Genomic DNA, 21,455 nt, shown 5'->3' with positions numbered 1-21,455 from the left:
TTGGTGTTTCACAGAGATACAAACTTATAATGGCAGCAGATGTTCTGTGAGCAGCAAATCCAGTTTAATGCTAAAACTCTGAGAATAACAAGGGTTTCAGTATTTCACTGTTAGCGTCATTTTTCATACACAGAGTTTGCTCTTTGCTGTGTTATTTGTGTTGTTAATGTTGCCATTAACAAAGGTAAACTACAATAATACAGTTCACATAGAAATAAATGAATAAAATATTGATATTTTTTATCTGTGTGTGTGCAGGGGATGCCGGAGCAGTGGGCTCGGCTTCTGCAGACATCCAACATCACCAAGCTGGAGCAGAAGAAGAACCCTCAGGCCGTCCTCGATGTTTTAAAGTTCTACGACTCGAAAGAAACGACCAACAGCCAGAAGTACATGAGCTTCACTGGTAAGACCCACCCCCCCGCTGTGCTCCCATCGCCTACGTGCATTCACAATAACGTTCAGTTCACATTAAACAAAGTTCAAACAATGAGCCTCAGAGCCTAAAAGCTCAATCTGCTCTGAACACTCAACTTTGTGTTTGTGTTGTGTTTCCTTCAGATAAAACTGCTGACGCCTTCAGCTCCTCCACCACAACGGTGAGACCTCTTCAGTCACAGCGTTATTCTCTCACACAGCCACATACAGGCAGCACTGTGAGGAAGGCTTCCTCTCATTATTAGCTGCGTCTGCATGTTTTCCATCAGTTTAGCTGTTACCTAAGCCAACAGGTCATTTTCTGAAACTGCCTTTTACACCCTGCTATTTAAAATGAATTCAAAAATTGATTCTACTTCACTCATTTTTACACTTTACACAGTTTCATGTTGGATTTTATTCATATTTTATTTAGCTGTGTTTGAGCCGGCTGTGGGAGAGTTGAAGATGTTAACTGGGAGGTTCATGATTAAAATTAGGACAAAATTAGCGAGGCTGAGCTGGTTTGGGTGTGTACAGAGGGTTAAACTGGGATAAACTGGACAAAGGATGACGAGGATGGAGCTCCCAGGCAGGAGGAAACGAGGAAGAGGTTTGTGGATGTAGTGAAGGAGGTTGGTGTGATAGAGGAGGATGCAGGACCAGGCAGATGAGCCGCTGTGGCGCCCCCTACAGGAAGCAGGCAAATGTATTTTTCAGTTATTTTTCTTGTATATATTCCGGTTTTTACATATTTTATTTAGATTTTTGTTTAGAAAGTTATTGATTTCATCTTATTTAACTAAGTGCTTTTCTTTTGAGCAGTTTTTGATTGTAATATATTTTACTGAGCTAGTCTACTTTACTTTTTTCTTGTTAGATAATAGTATAAACGAATAAATGCTTTTTTCTGAGCATCTTATGGCACAGGTGTCCTTCCTGGTTTCAAATACAGAGCCAGCGTTATTGCTGGACGACAGACTCGAGCTTTAAGCTGAGAAATTCTTGTTGAATGAATGAGGATGTTTTGTTTTTGTCGCAGTGTGTGTGTGTTTTCTGAAAGACACATTTAAACCCAAATGTAAAGGTGAGAATAAGAGACAGAGGGAGGAGGATGATGGCACTCCTCTTCCTCCCGCTCTCTCTCTCTCCCTCTCTCTGCATTGTGAATCAGCATCTTTTCCTCCTTTCACCGTTTCCCTGTCTCTGCAGCTTGGCCACCAGCCGAGCGTCAGACTATCAGCGAGAGACAGAGAGGAAGAGAGGGATAGAAAGGTAGGATGTGTGGCATGTAGTGGCATCAGAAGCCAGATGTGACCTGAGCTTTCAGACAGCAGTGATGATGAGAGGAGGGAAAACAGGGTGGAAAGACAGAGCGGGAGGCTGAAATCAGAGAAGAAGGAGGAGAGCTAAAGACGGGCCGGAGGACTCCTCTGTATGATGAGACAGTGAAGCAGTAGAGGAAGTGGCAGGAAATTCAGGAAGCGATGATGGGTCTGGTATCGTTTGTGGCTCATGTGACCATGATGTCACTGAGGCTCCGCCCTCTCTCTCCCTGTGACATCACGCAGAGCTCCAAGGCCGTGTCCGAGACACCCGCCATAGCAACCGTATCTGAGGATGAGGACGAAGACGAGGCCGAGCCCCCGCCGGTGATCGCCCCCCGACCGGAGCACACCAAATCAGTAAGAACACAAACGCTGTCGCCTTTCTGCCACTGCACATACGAGCTTAACACACACACACGTCAGGTATTCATATCTTATGGGGACATCTCATTGACATAATGTTTTCTCTAGCTGCTTACCGCAACCCTAACCATCAAAAACGAATGTTAAACCCTAACCCTTACCCTAAACCTAACCATAACCCAATTGTAACCCTGACACTAAAACCACATTTTGAGTCTCAAAAATGCCTTCAAACCCATGGGGACCTGGATTTTGTTGGTCCACACAACTATAGTAAACTTCCAATTTTTGGCATCAAAGACAATGACAGATTTTTACTGTCACTGTTGTTGTCAGGCAACATTGTTTCATCTCATCCTACACACACACACACACACACACACACACACACACACACACATTGTTGCTTCTCACTCAGACAGTTTGCGGTTGAGAGGCTGTTTCCACGGCGCCACTGCAGTTTCCTCGGTGATGAGTCTCATGCACCTGACTCTCACCATCTCTCGCTCTCTCTCTCTCACACACACACACACACACACACACACACACACACACACACTCACACACACACACACACTGCTGTGTTGTGTGTTTGCCTCAGTTAAACTCATTACTTTTACTTTAGATTCACTCTCCAGTGTTTTTATGGCTTACAGACAATCAGCCTTTATTTAAACTGTGTCTCACTGATGTCCACATCCATGTTCCAGAGGCCTGTGGACAAAAAGAGATGAACAGATAACAAAAGCTGTTTTAATGTCTTTCAGCTTCGTCTTTAAACGTCTATTTGGCACCACAGATAAAAACAGGAGTGACTTTTTTCATCTTTCAGATTTACACTCGCTCAGTGATCGAGCCCCTCCCTCCTCCTCCCACGAAAGATGCTGCGACCTCACCCATCTCTCCACCGACCGCCGCGGCCGCCGCCGTCACCCCCGCCCAACCTGCAGAAGCAGCTCCCAGCAGCCCTCCCAGTGCTAGCCCCGCCCCTGGTCCTTCCTTGCCCCACCCACAGGACAAAGCCAGGAAGAAGAAGATGTCTGACGAGGAGATCCTGGAGAAGCTACGTAAGGCTCATTCAGACACTCGGAGCACGCTAACACAACAAATCTGACCCCGGTAACGGTTACTGTGCTGAGGTGGAGATTCAGCCCTGACTGACGGAGCTGTGCTGAGATTTGGGCAACAGCTGTAACTCCACACAGTAATGGCTGTGAGGGCTCATGGCTCACACCTGCTAGCAAAGTTATTTTTATTGATTATTTTTAGATTTGAATTTTCTGTTCAGTCTGGTTTCAGTTAGTTTCCAGAGTGAGATTTCATTTCAGTTTAGTTGAAAACTCTTTAGTTTTGATGAGTGTGAGAACAGAAAAGCTTTAAAAACACAGCCCACAGATAAACGTGGTGACAGCGAGTGAGCCTGCGAGCCTCTTCAGCTGCGTCCTGTTGTTTGGACTCGGCATAAGCTCCGTGTCGGTGTCACCCGCCTAGCTTTGAGGTGGCGTCAAAGATTTTGTATAAAAGAGCAGCATGCTGTTTCTGTAGCACTTTAAAGTTGTGCCGGCAGCGCTGGATTGTTGTTTCTGGACTCAGTTTGTTGTCCCTTCGTGCTGTGAGTTAGACATAACTGTCGTTCCCTAAAAAGTTTGCTCAGACATTTATCTCCAGCACAAACTGAGGTTCAGCAATTTGTAGAAATTAATATAAAAAAGGTCATTTTCTTCATCCCGCCGTCGTACAGATGAAGAACAGAAGCTCAGACTCAAAGTGGCTGCAGAGCTTTGTCTGATCATGCTTAAAGGCATTAAGGCACTGCAGAATAATCACACGTGGTAAAATATCTGGATCGTAACTTTCAGGAATGTTGACCGGCTCAGCTGCCATTAACAGGCTTTGTCACCTTCATTAAAAGCCTCAAATATGTTTAATGTGTGTGCAGGTCGCTGACCTCTGACAGAGACAGATTACCACTCGGACAAAGGGGCAGATCCCCAGAGAGCTGGAGTCAGGCAGAGAGCCTTTTAGTGTTCTTTAATGTGTACATTAAAAAATGTTTCTACATTATGAAAATGTAGAAACATTTTTTAAATGGTTTGAATGCTTTAGAAATAAGCTGATTGAATGAAATCATAATGACGTAGGCTGCAGGTCGACAGGGAGGAAGCATAAAGAGAGAAAAGCTGCCACAGTCCTGGATGCTAATGCTGCTAGCCAGAGGTCACAGGGCGATGAGCGATGGTGACGGAGCAGCAGTGCGAGGGAAGGTCACTGCACCCTCTGACATCTGCTGTGGAGGAAAAAGGTTCCTGGTTACGGATTCACATTCAGCATTTTCCAAACAAATACGGCTCAGAGTGTCTGATGCTTCCAGCCGAGGGGAGGGGTCCTTTTTAAACATGTTCAGAGTGAGCTCGCCTGAACAGCCTGAGGTGGACTTTAACAAGTTGATCAATGAAAGTCGGTGCTGTAGATCAGACGGCAGTTTTATTAAGACATAAATGTTTGTGCATACTTTACTGTATGTGTCAGATATGGAAGCTAACAGAGGAGCGGTGTGAATCTCAGGGTGAACTCTGCAGTTAGGAAGTGCAGGCTCAGTGTGCAGGTTTGAGTCTGAGGCCTGTGGTCCTGATAATCCATCCATATTCTGATGTACCTGCTGCAGAGCGCAGATTGTCCGTGAGCTAATTTTAGCTTCTCTTAGTCGTGACAGGACATTTCATCGCTTTATCTGCACGCGCAGCTTCCCTCAGAGAGCAGGCTTCGAGTTTATTTTGGGCTCGTCTCTCTGCTGATTTCAGCAAACTGATTCTTATTTTCACGTTTAACATCATTTATGAGTATGACATCAGCGTAGCAGCATAAAAACCTCCTTTCTTCCACGTGTGTCTGTGGGCAGCTTGTTTTCTGCTTCATTTGCTCAGACTTTCCATCGCCATGAAAGATTTTGCTTTTTGCTGTGCTTGAAGGGCTGCAGTCTGTGAAGCAAAGTGAAAGAACTTATATAACATTATCACTTCTTGCTAACTAAAATATCCGCCTGCGCTCGCTCGCTGTTCCTGTGAAAAACGTTATTATGGGAAGTACAAATCTTCATATTCTGGTTCCACCGCCCCCTGCGTGACCCCACAGAGCTGTGCGGATACTAACAATAAAAGATCCCGGTCTGTTTTTTCTAGGAAGTGATCCACAGATATGAACGGATATTTGAACTTTCCTGCAGACTCGCAGATATTCTCCACTGACTCTGGCAGCTGACATGAGCCAGATGAGAGTAAGAGTCAAACACAGGAGATTTTATTCTATTTTTTACTTGATTTAAAGGTTTTTAGGTTTTTAGGGTCTGTGAGGTTTTTCTATTAAAAAGGAAGGTTAATAATAACTCACTGGTTTTTATCTCCTGAAGCTACGAGGACTCAAATATCCCAAATAAATATTCATTAAAACACATTTCATCGCCCCCCCCCCCCCCCCCCCCCCCCCTGTAACGCCTGTAACTCTGAACATAATAATAGCATTAATCTGAAAGAAATCAGGTGATTCTGAGTCAGGTGGGAGGCACTGATTGATTTTTTTTGACCTGTGACCCTGATCGTAGGCTGCATCTGTCAGATTAAAATCTGAAAGACTAAAATGATTCAGTGCACCGGTACAAAAGGAGAATTAATGGAGAAAATAAAAAGCTCTACCTAAATAAACCAGCACATTAAAGCATCTCATCTCTGCTCAGAAGTGTAGTACTTTAAAGTAATTATGTAATAATTATTATTTAAAGTGAGCACAGTTTTAAAGCTTTCTTCGCTGCAGTGAAATGTTTGAATGTTTGAATGTTTGAGTAAGAGCCTGTATATATTTCTTGAACCATGCCACGCGCCTGTCCAGATGTGCTCAGGTCTCCCTCTGCTGGTAAGACCAGGATACTGCTCGTCTGTCTGCCTCTTCTGATCGACAGACCTGATATCCTCTGTCCCGCCCCCAGTTGTCCAATCCTCACGTCTGATTGGCTGTCCTATCTTTCCATCATTTCCTAAAAGAGTGACTTAAAGTTTTGTCCTGTAATTCTGAACTGCAGGCAGAGCTTCTCTTTGTTTCTGTCTCTTCCATCCTGACTTTACAGTTCTGACCTTTCTCACGTCCTGTTTTATCTCTGACCCGCCCATCGCTCGTTACTGCTCTCCACCTCTCTTCTCTCTGCTCTTCCTCCCAGTCAGCATGCTGCATCGACCTCAGTGTGATGAACGTAGAGTAGAACTAGGATGGATAGAAAGACACGCGACTCTTCTATCCATCCAAATTCAGCGATTCTGTAAATCCGCGTATAAAAATATTTCAGCTCTCAGTGAGGGCCTGATTTTTATTTTTATTTATTATCATTTGTTTTCCTGCAGATCCTTAAAGCTGCTGTGATAAAAGATTTTTCTCTTCTTTCTTTGTCCTTCCTCTAACTCAGGGACGATCGTCAGTGTGGGCGACCCCAAGAAGAAATATACACGATTTGAGAAGATCGGACAGGGGTGAGTCCAAAATCTGCCATCTGTGTTCGAAACATGAATCTTAGCATGTACACAATAAATATTCATACAGTACAATCTGTACGTGATGGTGTTGAATGACTACAAACTGAACCTAAATGATGGATGTTCCCCTGTGGTTTTGGACTCCATTGGTCTTAATATTAACGCTTTGTCGGCCGCCATGTTGGATTTCTGGAGCAGGAGGTGACCATTGCTGTGTCCCAATTCCGAGGCCGCATCCTTCGGAGGCCGAATTTGAAGGCCGATTACGTTACAGCCAAGCGATGAAGGCTGTCCCAATTTGAAGACACCGACAAATGCGTCCTTCATTTCCCCAGATTTGAAGGACAGGTCGGGCGTATCCTTCGTGGTCCAACCAACCCAGAATTCATAGCGCAGCCCAGCCAATTCCAGTTCCCAACAATGGCGGCAGCTATTTAGTTTTAATATGACTCTTTCTGGGTCACAAAATAAACTCTTAAGATATTTTCAGGCGAGAATGTAGCTGTGTAAACTTCAAATATCATATAATTGCAAAAGTGCTCCGACATTTTCGGAGACGTCTGTTACCCATCAGCTCGATAGCTGACCGGGATTCAAGGCTCACTAGAGCCGGCGAGAACACCGGACTCCCGGCTTCATCGTTTTCAGACCCCTACGATCCTTCGATACTCAGGTGAAACATGATATATAAGTCACTTAGATAACTTAAAAATGTTTTATTTGTTCCTGAGTAAATCGGTTTGGCTGAGATTGAAGTTATAGTTTTTACACAGCTGAATAAACGTCACACAGAAAACTGAATAAACAGAAATTATTTAATGATGATAGAATTTACTCGTGTCCTGATATATTTTAGATAGCAAGGAGCAGACGGCCGAGTTAATTAAACTCCACCGAGAGCTGGTGACGCAAATCTGAAGGTTAGACAGTCCAATTTCACAGCCTCGCACTTCCGGCCTGCTCAGTCTTTGAAGGACCCGGCCCAGCTAGACCGAGGTCCTCCGAAGGATGCGGCCTAGGAATTGGGACACAGCTCATATTTGAGTGTGATAGCAGCTAGCTTGGTTAGCTCGCTGCTTCTGTACTTTAAGTCACCAAACTTCATCACAGTGAGTCGCTGATGATGTGGAAACCAGGCCGGCTCCAAAACAAAAAGCAAAACAACCAAATGTTTCACTTTAAAACGTAAAACGATTATTTGCTATTTTTCCATCGTTGTTTCTCTTGTTGCACTTCAGCTTCCTTTGGTGAAACATCTGTGTCTTCATTATTTTAAAATGTCACTAAAGCAGATTCAGAAGGTATAAATGTAAAGTAATATTAACTGCCGATGGACGTTTGTGATTTAAAGACTACATTTAAAGGTCATAAAAGGCAGCAGAGGCTCAGCTGTAATGTTTGAAAGCTGCGGTTTTAACAAAGAAAAAACTTTCCCGCCGTCATAAAGAAGATAAAAAAAAAAGGATTTATGACCTTTATGAGCTGATCCAGTCCTGCTGTGTGATGTTTAACTGAGGATCTCTGCTGTCTGTTTCAGGGCGTCTGGGACGGTGTACACAGCTATCGACGTCGCCACAGGACAGGAGGTACTTATTTGTCCTCAGCATGATTTTCTTCTCCTCTTCACATTTCTCCGTTCTTTCAGACACAAAGGAAATACTGACCATTATTAAAATTTTGCAAGTAGCTGCTGAGACATTTGATGTGCACAGTAAAGGTGGAAAACACGACTCAGACGTCCCACCGAAACGTCCACGTTTGGACAAGAATCGAGATAAAAGATTTCACCTCCAACTATTCGTGGCTTTACCAACATTTTATATGGAGTGTTTTCTCGCTCAGTCATAACGATATAGGGACTTACAGGATACACAGACATACATGCAGATGTTTAATGTGTAAATCAGCGCCACCTGAAGCAAACAGAAGGAAAACGAAACCACTGTGTGATGTTAATCTACACCAGGGGTGTCAAACATAAGGCCCGGGGGGCAGACAGCCCGCCAAAGACTCCAATCTGGCCCACTGAACGGAAAATGTAAAGTGGATATAAATTTTAACTTTAACCTGTAACTTTATACTTTTTACATTTTTATGACTTCCCCCCGGCTGTCCATACACCACCAAAGTAAATAAGTAATAAAAAAAAGATTCAATAATAACAAATCTGCACAGTGAGCTAATAAATGTATTTTTTTAATTGTACACAATTATTGCTCCCAGCCCGAAGCAGCATTTGTTCATCATGTAGAAAAACTGAGATGCAGTGTTGAAATTATACTCATTTTTTCATTTGAGAATATCTCAGGGATTAAATGTGTAGTTAAACTTCTGTACACTGACCGAAAGACGACTTTCTCTGGTCCGGCCCACTAAGATCAAAGTGAGCTGTACATGGCTCACAGTGTAGAATGAGTTTGACCTCCCTGATCGACACACTTTGGCTTCTTTATGGTGAACAAGCAACAAAACTGCTCTTTCTATTGTTTCATCTCTCTTAAAAACAGCCTTCCACAGTAGATCTGACAGCACTGGTGCTTGTATCTGAGGACTGGACTCCTCAAAGAGAGAAGCGAGGACGTCTCAGTCAGACTGGACACCAGCTGGTCTTTAACCTGCCAGCTCTCAAGTCTGTGTGATGTCCTGTTGTCCCAGAATACAAGTAGTCCTTTTGCTGAGGCTTAAACGCCCTGAAGTCTGAAAGGCCAGTTTAAAGGAAAACCTTGATTCGTTCCCCAGACGGAGTCTCAGACTAAACTAAACTAACAGCGTGACGTTAAAAACTCAGCAGGAAGTTTGAAGAACGTGTCGATTGGTGCAGACTTTAATCAGATGAGATGAAGTGAAGAAGAGGAAGGGAGAAGTGATCATATGGAGTTTGCACTGGGATGATATAAACACCCGTTAGTGGATTTAGTCTGGCTTCATTTACCGAGACTTCCAGGTTGATTTTAACCCTCAGCTCGCTCGTCTGTCGGAATAATCCTCCTCAGCTTCGCTCTCTGAGGATCAGTCTGTGTGCTCGCGTTTAAATGTCTGCCACGAGCCTTTCACTACCTTCAGATTTAAATACTTCCCCGCCTCGCGGCCTTTTCTCTGTCTGTCTGTCATCCTCTTGCATTATACCTCATACACAGACTTCTCCTTATAATAATTCTTCCCTCTCTCTATTATTTTTCTCCCTAAAGGTTGCCATCAAACAGATGAACCTGCAGCAGCAGCCGAAAAAGGAGCTGATCATCAACGAGATTCTGGTGATGAGGGAAAACAAGAACCCAAACATAGTCAACTACCTGGACAGGTGAGGCACGCCATCACGCGTCACCACGCTGAGGGAAAACGTCACGGTTTAAAATTCCAGTTTTAATCTTTTACATTGTTTCACATTTTCACAACACCTGATTTAGAGCTTTGCAACAGTTTGTGGTGTCAGTGTTAACCTCATCATTGCACTTAAGTAATTAAAAAAAATTAAAATAGAAAAAAAGAAAACACAAAACTATTATAATAGACGTGCAACTACTCCACAATAAAATGCACCTGTCAAGGGAACTTCCTGGACACCTCCAGGAGGTGTTTCCTCAGGGACAGAGCAGCTAAAGGATGAGATGTTTGCATGTCACCACATATTTAACATGTTTAAATGTTATTGGGTGGGTGTTGCCCTGTACGAGCGGAGCCTCACAGGCTGGTAAGCATGGAGCGTTTCAGGCACTTCCTGTTTCCTGTTCAGAAAGATTAAAGCTGACAGATGAGACTTTCTAGAAGCTGCAGCTGAGCTGGTGATTATTTTGTTGGGTTTTTATTTCCTGTCTTCTCTTAATGGAGTCCAGCGACCAATCAAGTGCTTTTTTACTAAAAACAAAAAACATGCATGCTTTAATTTCTGTTTTTTTAATGGAATGATGTGTTTAGCTTTTCTTGTTTTGTAAAAAGAGCCGGTGTGACTGGACCTCTGTTGTCGATGTCTGCTGGGTAACTGCTGCATGAATCACTGCAGCACATTATCTCTCTCTGTCTCACCAATGCAAAATCTGTGTAGATTTCAACAGGGGCAACGTAAACCCCCCTCATCCTCGCATGAACTACACAGATTCATCACTAACACTTTCAGTTTTCGTCTCTCTTTCATTTTTCTGTTCTTCTCCTGGATTAAAAAGTTGCTTTTTAATCATTTTTTCTTCTCTTGATAAAAGAAGTCGTTTCAGAGCCATTTTGAATGATTTACTCCGTAGTGGGCAGGGGAGGTCCCCACCGTTGAGTGCCACCCAAAAACCTGATTGTTCCTCACATGTTGATTCCTTACCTACATACTGTGTGCAAACAAATATTAACATGCGAGTTTCCTAAACGTTCCCTTTAAACGCGGAGAACAAATCAGAGGCTCCAGATGTTTCTGGACAAATGATACACAGCAGGCGTCACCACGGAAACTCCAGCTCAGCTGACAAATGTTCAGACTGAAACGACTTGAGAGGTTACCCGGTTTGGGGCTGCTGTTGCCATGGTAACCCAGTGGACATGTGTCTGTGAGCGTGGTGTCTGGTTACCGTAGTTACCTGTCTGCCTCAAGAGACAGTAAAAAAATGTGCGAGACTGGTGATAATGCTGCCATCCCCATGGAAACAACATTCTCTGTGACACTGATTTACTGTGTGTGTGTGTGTGTGTGTGTGTGTGTGTGTGTGTGTGTGTGTGTGTGTGTGTGTGTGTGTGTGTGTGTGTGTGTGTGTGTGTGTGTGTGGGAGGATCTGTGCCGACTTAAAAAAACATCCATAAACCCACTGATTGCTGCATTGTTTGGGTTCATTTCTCGTAACTTTTTTAGACAGCTATCATAGAGCACTGTTGTTTTCAGTGACGAGGGAGGAGGAGAGCCCCAGGTTGGGTATTAAAGGCAGGACAGTTACATTTTACAGGGAGCCGAGCGGTTTGCGCTGTTTGAGGATTTTAGTCACGCTTCCACACAGACCATAAGGGAAACTGCAGAGAGCACAAAAGTATTTGTGAGTCGTTTCTCAGCAGTGCACACACAGAGCAACATAAATCAACTGATTTACCTTTAGCTGCGTCTCAGTGATCAGATGTGTGACGCGTTTCCTCAAAAACAAACACAGTTTAAACCTGCTGACACTGTTTGGTGCTGCTTATCAGTCCTGCTTGTTTTTGGCCTGCTGTCATTGATACAACAGTTAGAGCATTGTTACTGAACCATGCAGAGAACTTTTCACTCTCATCGATACATTGTTTGCCGTAATTTGGTAAATCTGATGCTAAAACTTGTTTTAAAGTTATCGTGTTACCAAATGAATTAAATATTAATAATTATTCCTAAAACTTTAAGTTTAATGTATCAAAGAAACTGCTGTGTTTGTGGTTACCGCCTTCCCAGATCTAAATGTCTTTGACTTTGTGCTATTAAAAATGAAAGCTGAGGACTCGACCTCAACGTTTTATAGATTAATCGATTGAAAAGAAAACAGTCAAGAAAGGCGGTTATTAAAATGATTAATTTGCATCTATGCCAACAAAACTTCAACAGTGAAAAGGTTTAAGGCCAAAGTTCCAAATTACTCAAGCCAAAACAGTTTACAGATTTTCTGACATTTGCATCTTTTTCTTAGCAGAACAGCAAAAAAACAAAAAATGTTTCTTGTGTTTAACTTTTTTCATGGTTGCAGAAAAAGACTTCACAAGTTCTGAAGCTCAGTTTCCAATAAAATGTCTTAATTTCAATAGTTACCTGGTGGGTGATGAGCTCTGGGTGGTGATGGAGTACCTGGCCGGAGGCTCGCTGACTGATGTCGTAACAGAAACGTGCATGGATGAAGCCCAGATTGCTGCTGTGTGCAGAGAGGTAAAAACAGCTCTCACTCTGAGATCTCCGTTCTGTCTCTCGCGAGCTCCTAGTGACAGAAAAGCAACACATCTCTACTTCTGGGGAAAAAAAAATGTTTTCTTTTGTTTGTTTGTTTGTTTTTCCCACAATATTTAACGTAACGAGCTCAAATTTAACCTGGAACAAAATTCCTGAAGTGACTCTGTTCTGCTTTTCCTCATTTTATATCAGCCCGGTACTCATCCAATTGTAATTTGTTTGTGTTCATCACTAATGAATTTGCACTGGAATTATCTTTCAACAAAATAATCAAATTATTAACTTTTCCAGTTTAACCCATCTTTTTCTATACCCAACCCAGCTGCGTTTAACTTTGAAACCTAACCAAGTTATTACTTATGAAAATGAGCATCCCAATGAAAATAATACAAATCAAGTGTAAAAAATCTAAATTGGACAACAAAATGATTTCAAACCCTCCAACCTCCCTCCTAACCTCAAATGTGGACCTTTTCAACCTTTAAAAGTAAAAAATAACAACTTTGTTTACATGTGCATGAATCGTTGTGAGAGGGGGCAGACAAATGATCATGTGACTGTTTCACAAACTGCCCTGAGATCCATGTTTCCTGTTCCTGTGATGGTGTTAAACACGGCGTAGTTCAAAAACAAAGTCTATGTTCAGGCTCCAGATAAACACTCAATTTTAGACAGTTTTTTTTATTGTTGGCTCTGTATGATGTCATGAAAGTGGATATCTCAATATGATATTCTCAGACTTCACTGCCTGTGAAGCCCCGCCCCCTGGTTTTTCAGTTTGTGAGGAGCAGCCAGTCAGAAGAGGGGGAGGAGCTTAAACAGTTTGTTTCAGTTTAAGGTTGACGACAAGGTTCGAGGTCATGCAATAAAAATATGAAGCTGGATATTTGCTCTTTCCTGTGAATCTCAGATTATCTTCAGTTACAGTGTCAGTTTCTCCATTTTATTCTGACGTGTTTCTTTTAATATATATATTTTACATGCTAAATTTATAGTTTTCTGTTTTTTCAGTGTCTCCAGGCGTTGGAGTTCCTGCACTCAAACCAGGTCATCCATCGAGACATCAAGAGCGACAACATCCTGCTGGGCATGGACGGCTCCGTCAAGCTCAGTCAGTCCACAAAATCTTACAGTCAACTCTTAACTCGCTGTTTTTGCTTTGCAGTTGTTACCGATACTGTTTTTAAATTACCCACTGCCAATTTTAAATGAATGTTTCACCACCAGGGGGCAGGTGTGGTGGGATGTTACTGGATGTGTGCTGCTTTTAGCCCGACCTTAAAACCTACATTTCCTCTAGAGGCGTTTTCTTTTCCCATCATCATCATCATCATCATCATCTACCGAGCACTGCTTTCCATTAATGTTTTTTCAGTTTTTCCATCGACTGACTCTGTCTGCTCTCCTGCTCTCAGCTGACTTCGGATTCTGCGCTCAGATCACTCCTGAGCAGAGTAAACGCAGCACCATGGTCGGCACGCCGTACTGGATGGCTCCGGAGGTCGTGACCCGTAAAGCTTACGGTCCCAAAGTGGACATCTGGTCTCTGGGCATCATGGCGATAGAGATGGTGGAGGGAGAGCCGCCGTACCTGAACGAGAATCCGCTCAGGGTGAGTTCTGAGGGGGAGGCTCTTTGAAAAAGGTTTGAAAAGGGGAACAAAGGCCAAGATCACTTCAGCAACTCAAAATTAGCACAACAGCTGCAGCTGTGTGTTACGGCGCACTGCTTAGTCAGAGCAGCCGCTTTCCCTACTTCACAACTGGAGGGAAATCCCTCCACTCCATGCATGACTTAAGTCCAGACGCAGATATGGATCCAGGTTAGTTTGTGATATTTTCTCGAGAACGCTGAGATGATTTTAATTTAATAGTTTTTTTTTTTGGTAGACAAAACTTTAGATGCCCAGTTTGCCCAGCTGTAACCACCCCAGGCTCTCTCCAGTATCTTATCAGATCCTGGAGAAGAGAGAAGAAGACACACATCCTCAGATTTATGAGAGAAAAGACTTTTGGGATCACGACTCTCTGTTTTTCAGACACATTGTATCAAAGTCTATGATTTATCTTTAAAAAGCCTCCTTACACATACAGGTGTTGGAAAATGAGGCAGATTTATCTTTCTGTGTATTCAGGTCAGCACAGTGCACGTGATCATACAGTACTCTGCAAAATGTTTAGGCGGGTGAGGAAAACTTGTGTAAACAAAGAATGCTTTCAAAAAAATCATTTATTTTCATCATTCAACAAAATGTTGACAGTCAGTTTTTGAAGGAACTCGGCTGGTAGGTTGTTCCAAACATCTTGGACAACTAACCACAGATCATCTGTGGACGCAGGCTTCCTCACATCCTTCTGTCTCTTCACGTAATCACAGACACACTCGATGATGTGCTGTGGGCTCTGTGGGGGCCGTACCATCACTTCCACTACTTCTTGTTCTTCTTTACCCTGAAGATGGTTCTTAATGACTTTGGCTGTGTGTTTGGGGTCGTTGTCCTGCTGCAGAATATATTTGTGGCCAATAAACAATCATTTATATTTTTGAGAGCATTCTTTGTTTACAGCATTTTTCCACACCTGCCTGAAACTTTTGCACAGTCCTGTATTTCTTCTGTATTTCTTAAGACACCACTGGATGGCACCAATCCTTCATTCTGTGACTCTGAGTTTGCCTCGTGGGGATGAAGACAGACATGTTGCTTGTGTGTGTTTCACGTGTTAGGCGCTGTATCTCATAGCAACCAACGGGACGCCGGAGCTGCAGAACCCGGAGAAGCTGTCGACGATATTCAGAGACTTCCTGAACCGATGTCTGGAAATGGACGTGGAGAAGAGAGGCTCGGCTAAAGAGCTGCTGCAGGTGCGTGTGTGTGTGTGTGTGTGTGTGTGTGTACATGTTTATACGTCTTTCTGAGGCCAGAAAATTGGCATGCTACCATACTTGTGAGAACCAACAGTCACTTGTGAGGACACACTCACCGGTCAGGGTTAGGATTAGGCATTCATTTTTGATGGTTAGAGTAAGCAGCTGGGAGAGCATTATGTCAATGAGATGTCCTCACTAAGATATGAAAACGAGTGTATTTGTTTATGTAAACATAACAAACAACAAAATCCTGGATGTTAAATGTCAAACATAAATCCAGATTCATTATCGCTCTGAATTTGTGTTGGAACGTTTTCTTTTTAGTTCCTCGCTGTTTCGATCGTTTGTGTTTATTGACAGAAAAAAGCTTTTAATGAAACTCTTTGGTTTCAGTTTCTCTGGGAGAAAAATGTACAGTTAGAGCTTAAATACAAATAAAAAAAAAATTGATAGTAAATGTAAAATGTAAGATTTAACATAATTTGCTATTAAATAAAAAAAAAAAGTTCATAAATGATTTATTGAGTTGGTTTTGTGATGTTAAAGTGTGGATCTGTGCATCATTAATCTGACAGGCCGAGGAAGGAAACACTCTGATGTCTGGTTTGTGTCACTGTTCAGTGAACAGACAGCAGCGACGCTCACTCGATCTCGACATCCTTTAACCCCTAAACCTCCAAGATTGTTTCAAACATTTACCTGATAAAACATCCACAGATTTATCGAATAACAGCGACAAAGCTGAAAGGTCAACATAAGCCTTGTGTGGATCCTGGACTCTGCCAGGTTAGACTAACACAATATTTCATTATTAAAACTTCCTGAAAACAGAAAGAGCTGCACAAAGCTGACCGGATAGGTTAGAGAAGGAGTCGCAGAAAAGCACAAAGAAAGCTGGAAACGGGGGGATTCAGGGCCAGGCGGGCAGGAGCAGACAGGATCGATCCTTTGATTAACCATCCCAGCCCTCAGTGACTGAATACAGTTTGTTTCATGGAGATTAGACAGAGGACATATAACCTGTAACTTTAACACCAAACAGTCATAAACATTTAATATGCAACACCGTGAAGGGCGAAGCATTAAAACACACCGACTGAGGAATGAGAAACATTGGAAAACACAATAACTGTAACGATGAGACACGCGAGAAACTAGAACCAAAACTACCTGAAAGACAGAAAGAACACGTTAAACAGGAAATGAAACGACATCCATTAAACAGTGAGTCAGTCACACGGAGGACATCGAACTGCACTGCTGAGATTTGATGCAACAGAAATGACGCACAAAAACAAATCAGCTTTATTGGAAATTAGTAGCAACGAATGTGCCGTGATTGGCCACCTTTAAAACATCGTATCAGACCTCAGCAGAGGAGCTGCTCTGGTCTGAGTGAGACTACAGACAGTCAATAAAGGGTCAGGGACTTATATCACACTCTAAATGAGCCCTGAGGAGTTTTTACTGCGAGCATCATTCACACACCTACCTAAGCACTTTGACTAACATGCACACACACTCACTCCGGGGTTCAGTATCTCACCCAAGGACTCACACAGGAGGATCCAGACTCAAACCACCGACCTTCCCATTGGTCGACGAGCCACGGCCGCCACTTTAAACAGAGCAGCAGAAAATAGAAATATCTCAGTAAAGTACAGGTTCCACTATTTAAATTCATACTTATTTTACAGCAGCTCTAACGGAAAAGAACAAAGAAACAAAATCAGATAATCAGATAAGAAGAACGAGCAGCCTCCAGAGAATGAACAGAAATTTGACTCTTTAATCTATAAAGTAACATTTATTATTATTATTTTCCCAGTTTGTGTATGTAAAGTTAATAGAAAGTTGAGGGTTTTCTTTTGAATATCAGAGTAATATTCAGATCTGCAGTTTTGTATTTGACTGGCATTGCTTTCCTCCTTCAGGCGTCGCTTATCTCGAAGTTAGATATCTGACAGATTCATCTGTAATTTGGCATAAAACATCCATTTAGACTTGACGCTGAGCACTTCACCTCCTTCAGAGGAGGCCCGAGCCTCACAGACAGACAGTTTGAGTGGGTGTGGAGACGAGGTGGAGGTGTGAGTGAGGAGCAACGTGAGTTGTGTAACTGCGATGAGTCAGATCTCGCAGGTCTTTGTAGTGTTTCAGGAGGAGCTCTGTTGAAGATGTAATTCAATTTAATGGATCCTCTGAGTGTGTGTGTGCAGTTACAGGTCTCGTTGTCTGAAATAAAAGTTAAAAGGTTGTTTCAGGTGTGTGTGAGCGGGCATTCATATGTTTGTGTGGACCAGAAATTGGAAATTCACCAAACCTTTGGGGACTAAAAGCCTGGTCCTCACAAGTTTGAAGACATTTGAGTGAGAGAGAGACAATTAAATAAGAGGACTTCCACAGTTACTCAGGTTTGCTCATAATAAAAAGGTTCAGTTCAGTTTTATTTATATACCATCAAGTCACAACAACAGTTGCCTCGAGGTGCTTTAGACTGTAAAGTAAAGACGGATGATGACAGGGACGGTGCTGTATTTGCGTTAAAGGCATTAAACTGATTTAAAGGGACTCACTGTAGATGAAAATAGTTAGCATGCAAAAGAAACAGCTGCTGTGACTTTATGTCCGAAGCACCCGTGTCTGTATTTATACTGGACTTCATGTGCCAGTAATCTACTAGTACTGGTCTATATGGTAAGTTTGCCATTTTTGATGGTGTCAAACTTTCCCATAATGTCTCAAGATGCTCAATAGCCAAACAGCCTGTATAATTTTAGTATTTCTATTTAACAGTTTAAGAAAATGCACCATGTTTAAAATGTACGTCAGTATTAATGAATTTCCTCTGCCTGGATCTGTGATGCAGTTTGACAGCAGTGACATCAGTGACAGTCGGCACTGTGAGGAGAATGACTTTCAAAGTGTCCTGCAGGTTTCTGATAGCAGTGAATGAAGTAAAGAACAACTAAAAACAGATTTCGAGCAGGTTACTCAACATATGTAATCCCTGTTTTAGGGTTAAGTACATATGTTAATACTTACAGAACAATCAAATGGAATAAAGGGATAAAGTTGAACCAAAGAATCTGTTTTCTCTCATTGATGCTAAATGAAAGACAAAAACTCCTGAGGGCTCCTCCAGGTATCTGATTGGTCTTTAGGCAGTGATTTTGCACCCGTTGATCTCAAACACCACCTGCTCCAGAGCAGTTACAGCTGCAGCATAACTCTGCGTGGTGATGTGATCCACCTGTCCTGCTGCACGCCCAGGGTCACACCTGAACTTGTTTCGCTAAGCCTGCAGATCCTGCTCAGCGCTGCAGGCCTGTGGTGAATGTTCTGTGCAGTGAACTGAAGTCTTTCTCTGTTTCTCTCTTCCCCTCCCTCTGTCCCCTCCTCCTCCCCGCCCCTCACTTCCTCCCTCAGCATCAGTTTCTGAAGATGGCGAAGCCGCTCTCCAGTCTGACTCCTCTCATTCTGGCGGCGAAGGAGGCGGCCAAGAACAACCGCTAGCTCTCCTTTGGCTCCTCCCTTCTGTCTCTGTGTGTCTGTCATCCCTCCTGTGAAGGCGGCGATGGCTGCTGGCTGGGTTTGTCCAACCGTTTGAACGCCTTCACTCTTTCTCTCCTTCCTTGTTTTTCTGTTTTTACCTCCTCCTTCACCCCGTCACCTTTGACCCCAAGCTTGACCTCCCTTATCCCCCACCCCCAACTCCACACTCACAGGGATGGCAAAAGGTAACATCTCCTTCTTCGACACTCCACTGGACTCAGACAGGAAGGTGGGGCCTAACTGTAATGAAGTGATGTCACTTCTGGCATCATCACCCTCTCAGCCGGCATGAACAACCACAGCATGGGAGCGAGAGCCCAAAGACTGTTTTTGTTTTTTTAATGATGTTTGTTTCTAACTGTAAACACCCCGGACCACAAACAGCCAACCAGCGCCCACTGAGTGTGTGTGTGTCTGTGTGTTTTAACTTCCTGTGATGCATCGGCGGATACGGCCGTACCCGTTTCATCATCTTCTAAAAGTGCATTTGTTGATTTTCATTTTATTGTTATTTTTTTTAGCGCGTGATTGTGAGTGTCACAGCGGGGGATGTTGGGTTATTACTTCTGTTGATTGTAGCGTTAAATTCTGTCGTTTCTGACACGGAGCAGACGATTTGTGGTACGTTGTCGTGTCTGCAGTGTGAGCTGTGAGTTAGAGGAGATTATTAATTATCAGGAGGAAACACTGGTGGACCCTGAGCCGTCGATGGACCCGGTTTGGACACGTTTTTCTCTGGAAGCTTTCATTTTACGCTGAGAGGAAATCATTCACAGCTGTAGGGTTCAAAATCAGGAGCAGAGTGCAGAATATGAAGTACAATCAAAAACTTCAAGGAGAAAGAAATGTAGAAATCAAAAACCTTCTTCTCAATGTCATCTGGTGCACATCTGGACAGCTGTTAGCACTGCTGCTATCCCGTTATGTCCCCTTACAGCTGTGAGGCATTACAGGTGCTGGATCTCCTCCAGTACACCAACATCTGCAGTCCTGTTAGCCTCACATGAAGGTTTTATCATCTCAAGATGTGAACCCTGGCTTTAAATATTCATATAGATATGATTGCACGACTGTAAAGGTCAGTCGACCTCTCAGTGTCTGAACCCAAACTTGAGGGTCCCACATGTAAGTGAGGCCTCGGTCACACAGGCCTAGAGACTGACTGGCGACCAACAGTCGCTAGGGAAACATTAGCATTGAGGAACCGACGAGTGCTTGCAGTGATCATTAGATAAAATTCATCACAAGCAGCTACACGAGCTGCACTGAAAGCCTTCATGCGACTGCACTGGTCCATGATTCGTATGGAAGCTGCAGACTTACCAGCAAACACTCGCTGTCTCGCTAAAGCTGCATACTCGCTGGAAGCGAACCTACGAGTCTCCGGGTGTCTCAGTAACCCTCTAACATATTTACTACCAGGCCAAATGCCGATCGCAGGTATTCTTTGGTCTCAAGTTTATATTTGGGTCCCGCCATCTTCCCATTGGTTGAAGTCCTGAAATGTTATCCACCGCTTACGTCATGTCGCTGCAAATCGCTGCAAATCGCTTCCAGTGTGCAGGTAGCATTAGGGGTAGTGAAGCTGTGAAGAACGATGGTTTTGCGTCACTCAGGGCCCTAGCAGACCTGCAGAAAATAAAACTCCTTTATGGTTTATAGAGCAATAAGACGGATTTAGAAGTCACATGAATCGACAGCAAAAAAGAGAAAAGGAAGCTCCTGCAACAGCTGCTCATAAGAATCCACATTTCTTATTGACACTGCTCAGGAAACAACGAGCTGCAGATGCTGGCTGAGATCAGGGGTGAGGATTGGTCGGTAGATGACCGTTTTGCACATGCTGATCTCTGAGCTCTGCGTAAGTTTCTGTGAGCTTCCTAACTGATCACTCAGAGTTAAACCTGAAGTTATCTTGTCAGCTCTAATCCTGCTTCGACCTCTGTGCTGTTGACATCCTGTACGAGAGGAAAATCAAACTCTGTGTTTATCCATCACCAAACATGAGAAGTGGCTCCATCTGCGGCTCTGGGGCTTCGGTCTGCGGGCTCGACGCTCAGGCTGAGGGAGAGAATGTGCATGTGAACAAACTTTTTTTATACGGTACGTTAAAGATAGAGAGAAACAAAATAATGAGTTGTGGCGATGCTGAAACGTGCAGTCACGAAGGACGCCTGTGTACGATACGGGAGATCATATCTTAATCCTATTTTTTAGAAGCGAGATGGTACGATGTCGTTTTCGTCCTGCCTGGACAACTGCGCGATACGAGGTGTATATTTTACAAGATGACAAAAAAATGACAGCAACAATCTGTTTTTGCCTTTGTTTACAAACTCACTGTTTTTATTTGATTGTTTTTAGCTGATCGACCATAGAAAATTAGTTGTTTTTGATTCAGATGTGAATATTTGAGTAAGTGTTTTGGAACAAAAAATTTTTCTTGTTAGCAAAAAAAATTAAAAACAAAGGAGAAACTCCTGTTTCAGGTTCAGATCCTGCAAGAGCCAAAGCATCCATCAGCAGCCA

The 21,455-nt window shown here is 43.2% G+C and overlaps 1 protein-coding gene across 7 annotated transcripts in view; it reads left to right on the top strand.

Moving 5' to 3' along the window:
- The window catches only part of pak1 (p21 protein (Cdc42/Rac)-activated kinase 1), a 72,089-nt gene extending 50,874 nt beyond the window's left edge, over positions 1-21,215 (top strand). For 6 of the 7 annotated variants that reach the window (XM_026191685.1, XM_026191684.1, XM_026191688.1 and 3 more), the window contains 13 exons: positions 259-406; positions 562-599; positions 1,630-1,692; positions 1,989-2,102; positions 2,941-3,175; positions 6,559-6,622; positions 8,163-8,211; positions 9,814-9,926; positions 12,365-12,482; positions 13,515-13,614; positions 13,919-14,115; positions 15,228-15,365; positions 18,801-21,215. In XM_026191685.1, the coding sequence (XP_026047470.1) occupies positions 259-406; positions 562-599; positions 1,630-1,692; positions 1,989-2,102; positions 2,941-3,175; positions 6,559-6,622; positions 8,163-8,211; positions 9,814-9,926; positions 12,365-12,482; positions 13,515-13,614; positions 13,919-14,115; positions 15,228-15,365; positions 18,801-18,887 (1,464 nt within the window). In that variant the 3' untranslated portion in view covers positions 18,888-21,215. The remainder of the gene's footprint in view (positions 1-258; positions 407-561; positions 600-1,629; positions 1,693-1,988; positions 2,103-2,940; positions 3,176-6,558; positions 6,623-8,162; positions 8,212-9,813; positions 9,927-12,364; positions 12,483-13,514; positions 13,615-13,918; positions 14,116-15,227; positions 15,366-18,800) is intronic. The other variant, XM_026191690.1, reaches the window with a different exon arrangement.
- Positions 21,216-21,455: the final 240 nt, after the last annotated feature.

This window comes from Astatotilapia calliptera, chromosome 14 (assembly GCF_900246225.1).
Source record: "Astatotilapia calliptera chromosome 14, fAstCal1.2, whole genome shotgun sequence".
NCBI lineage: Eukaryota > Metazoa > Chordata > Actinopteri > Cichliformes > Cichlidae > Astatotilapia > Astatotilapia calliptera.
This window is presented reverse-complemented; position numbering and strand designations above follow the sequence as displayed.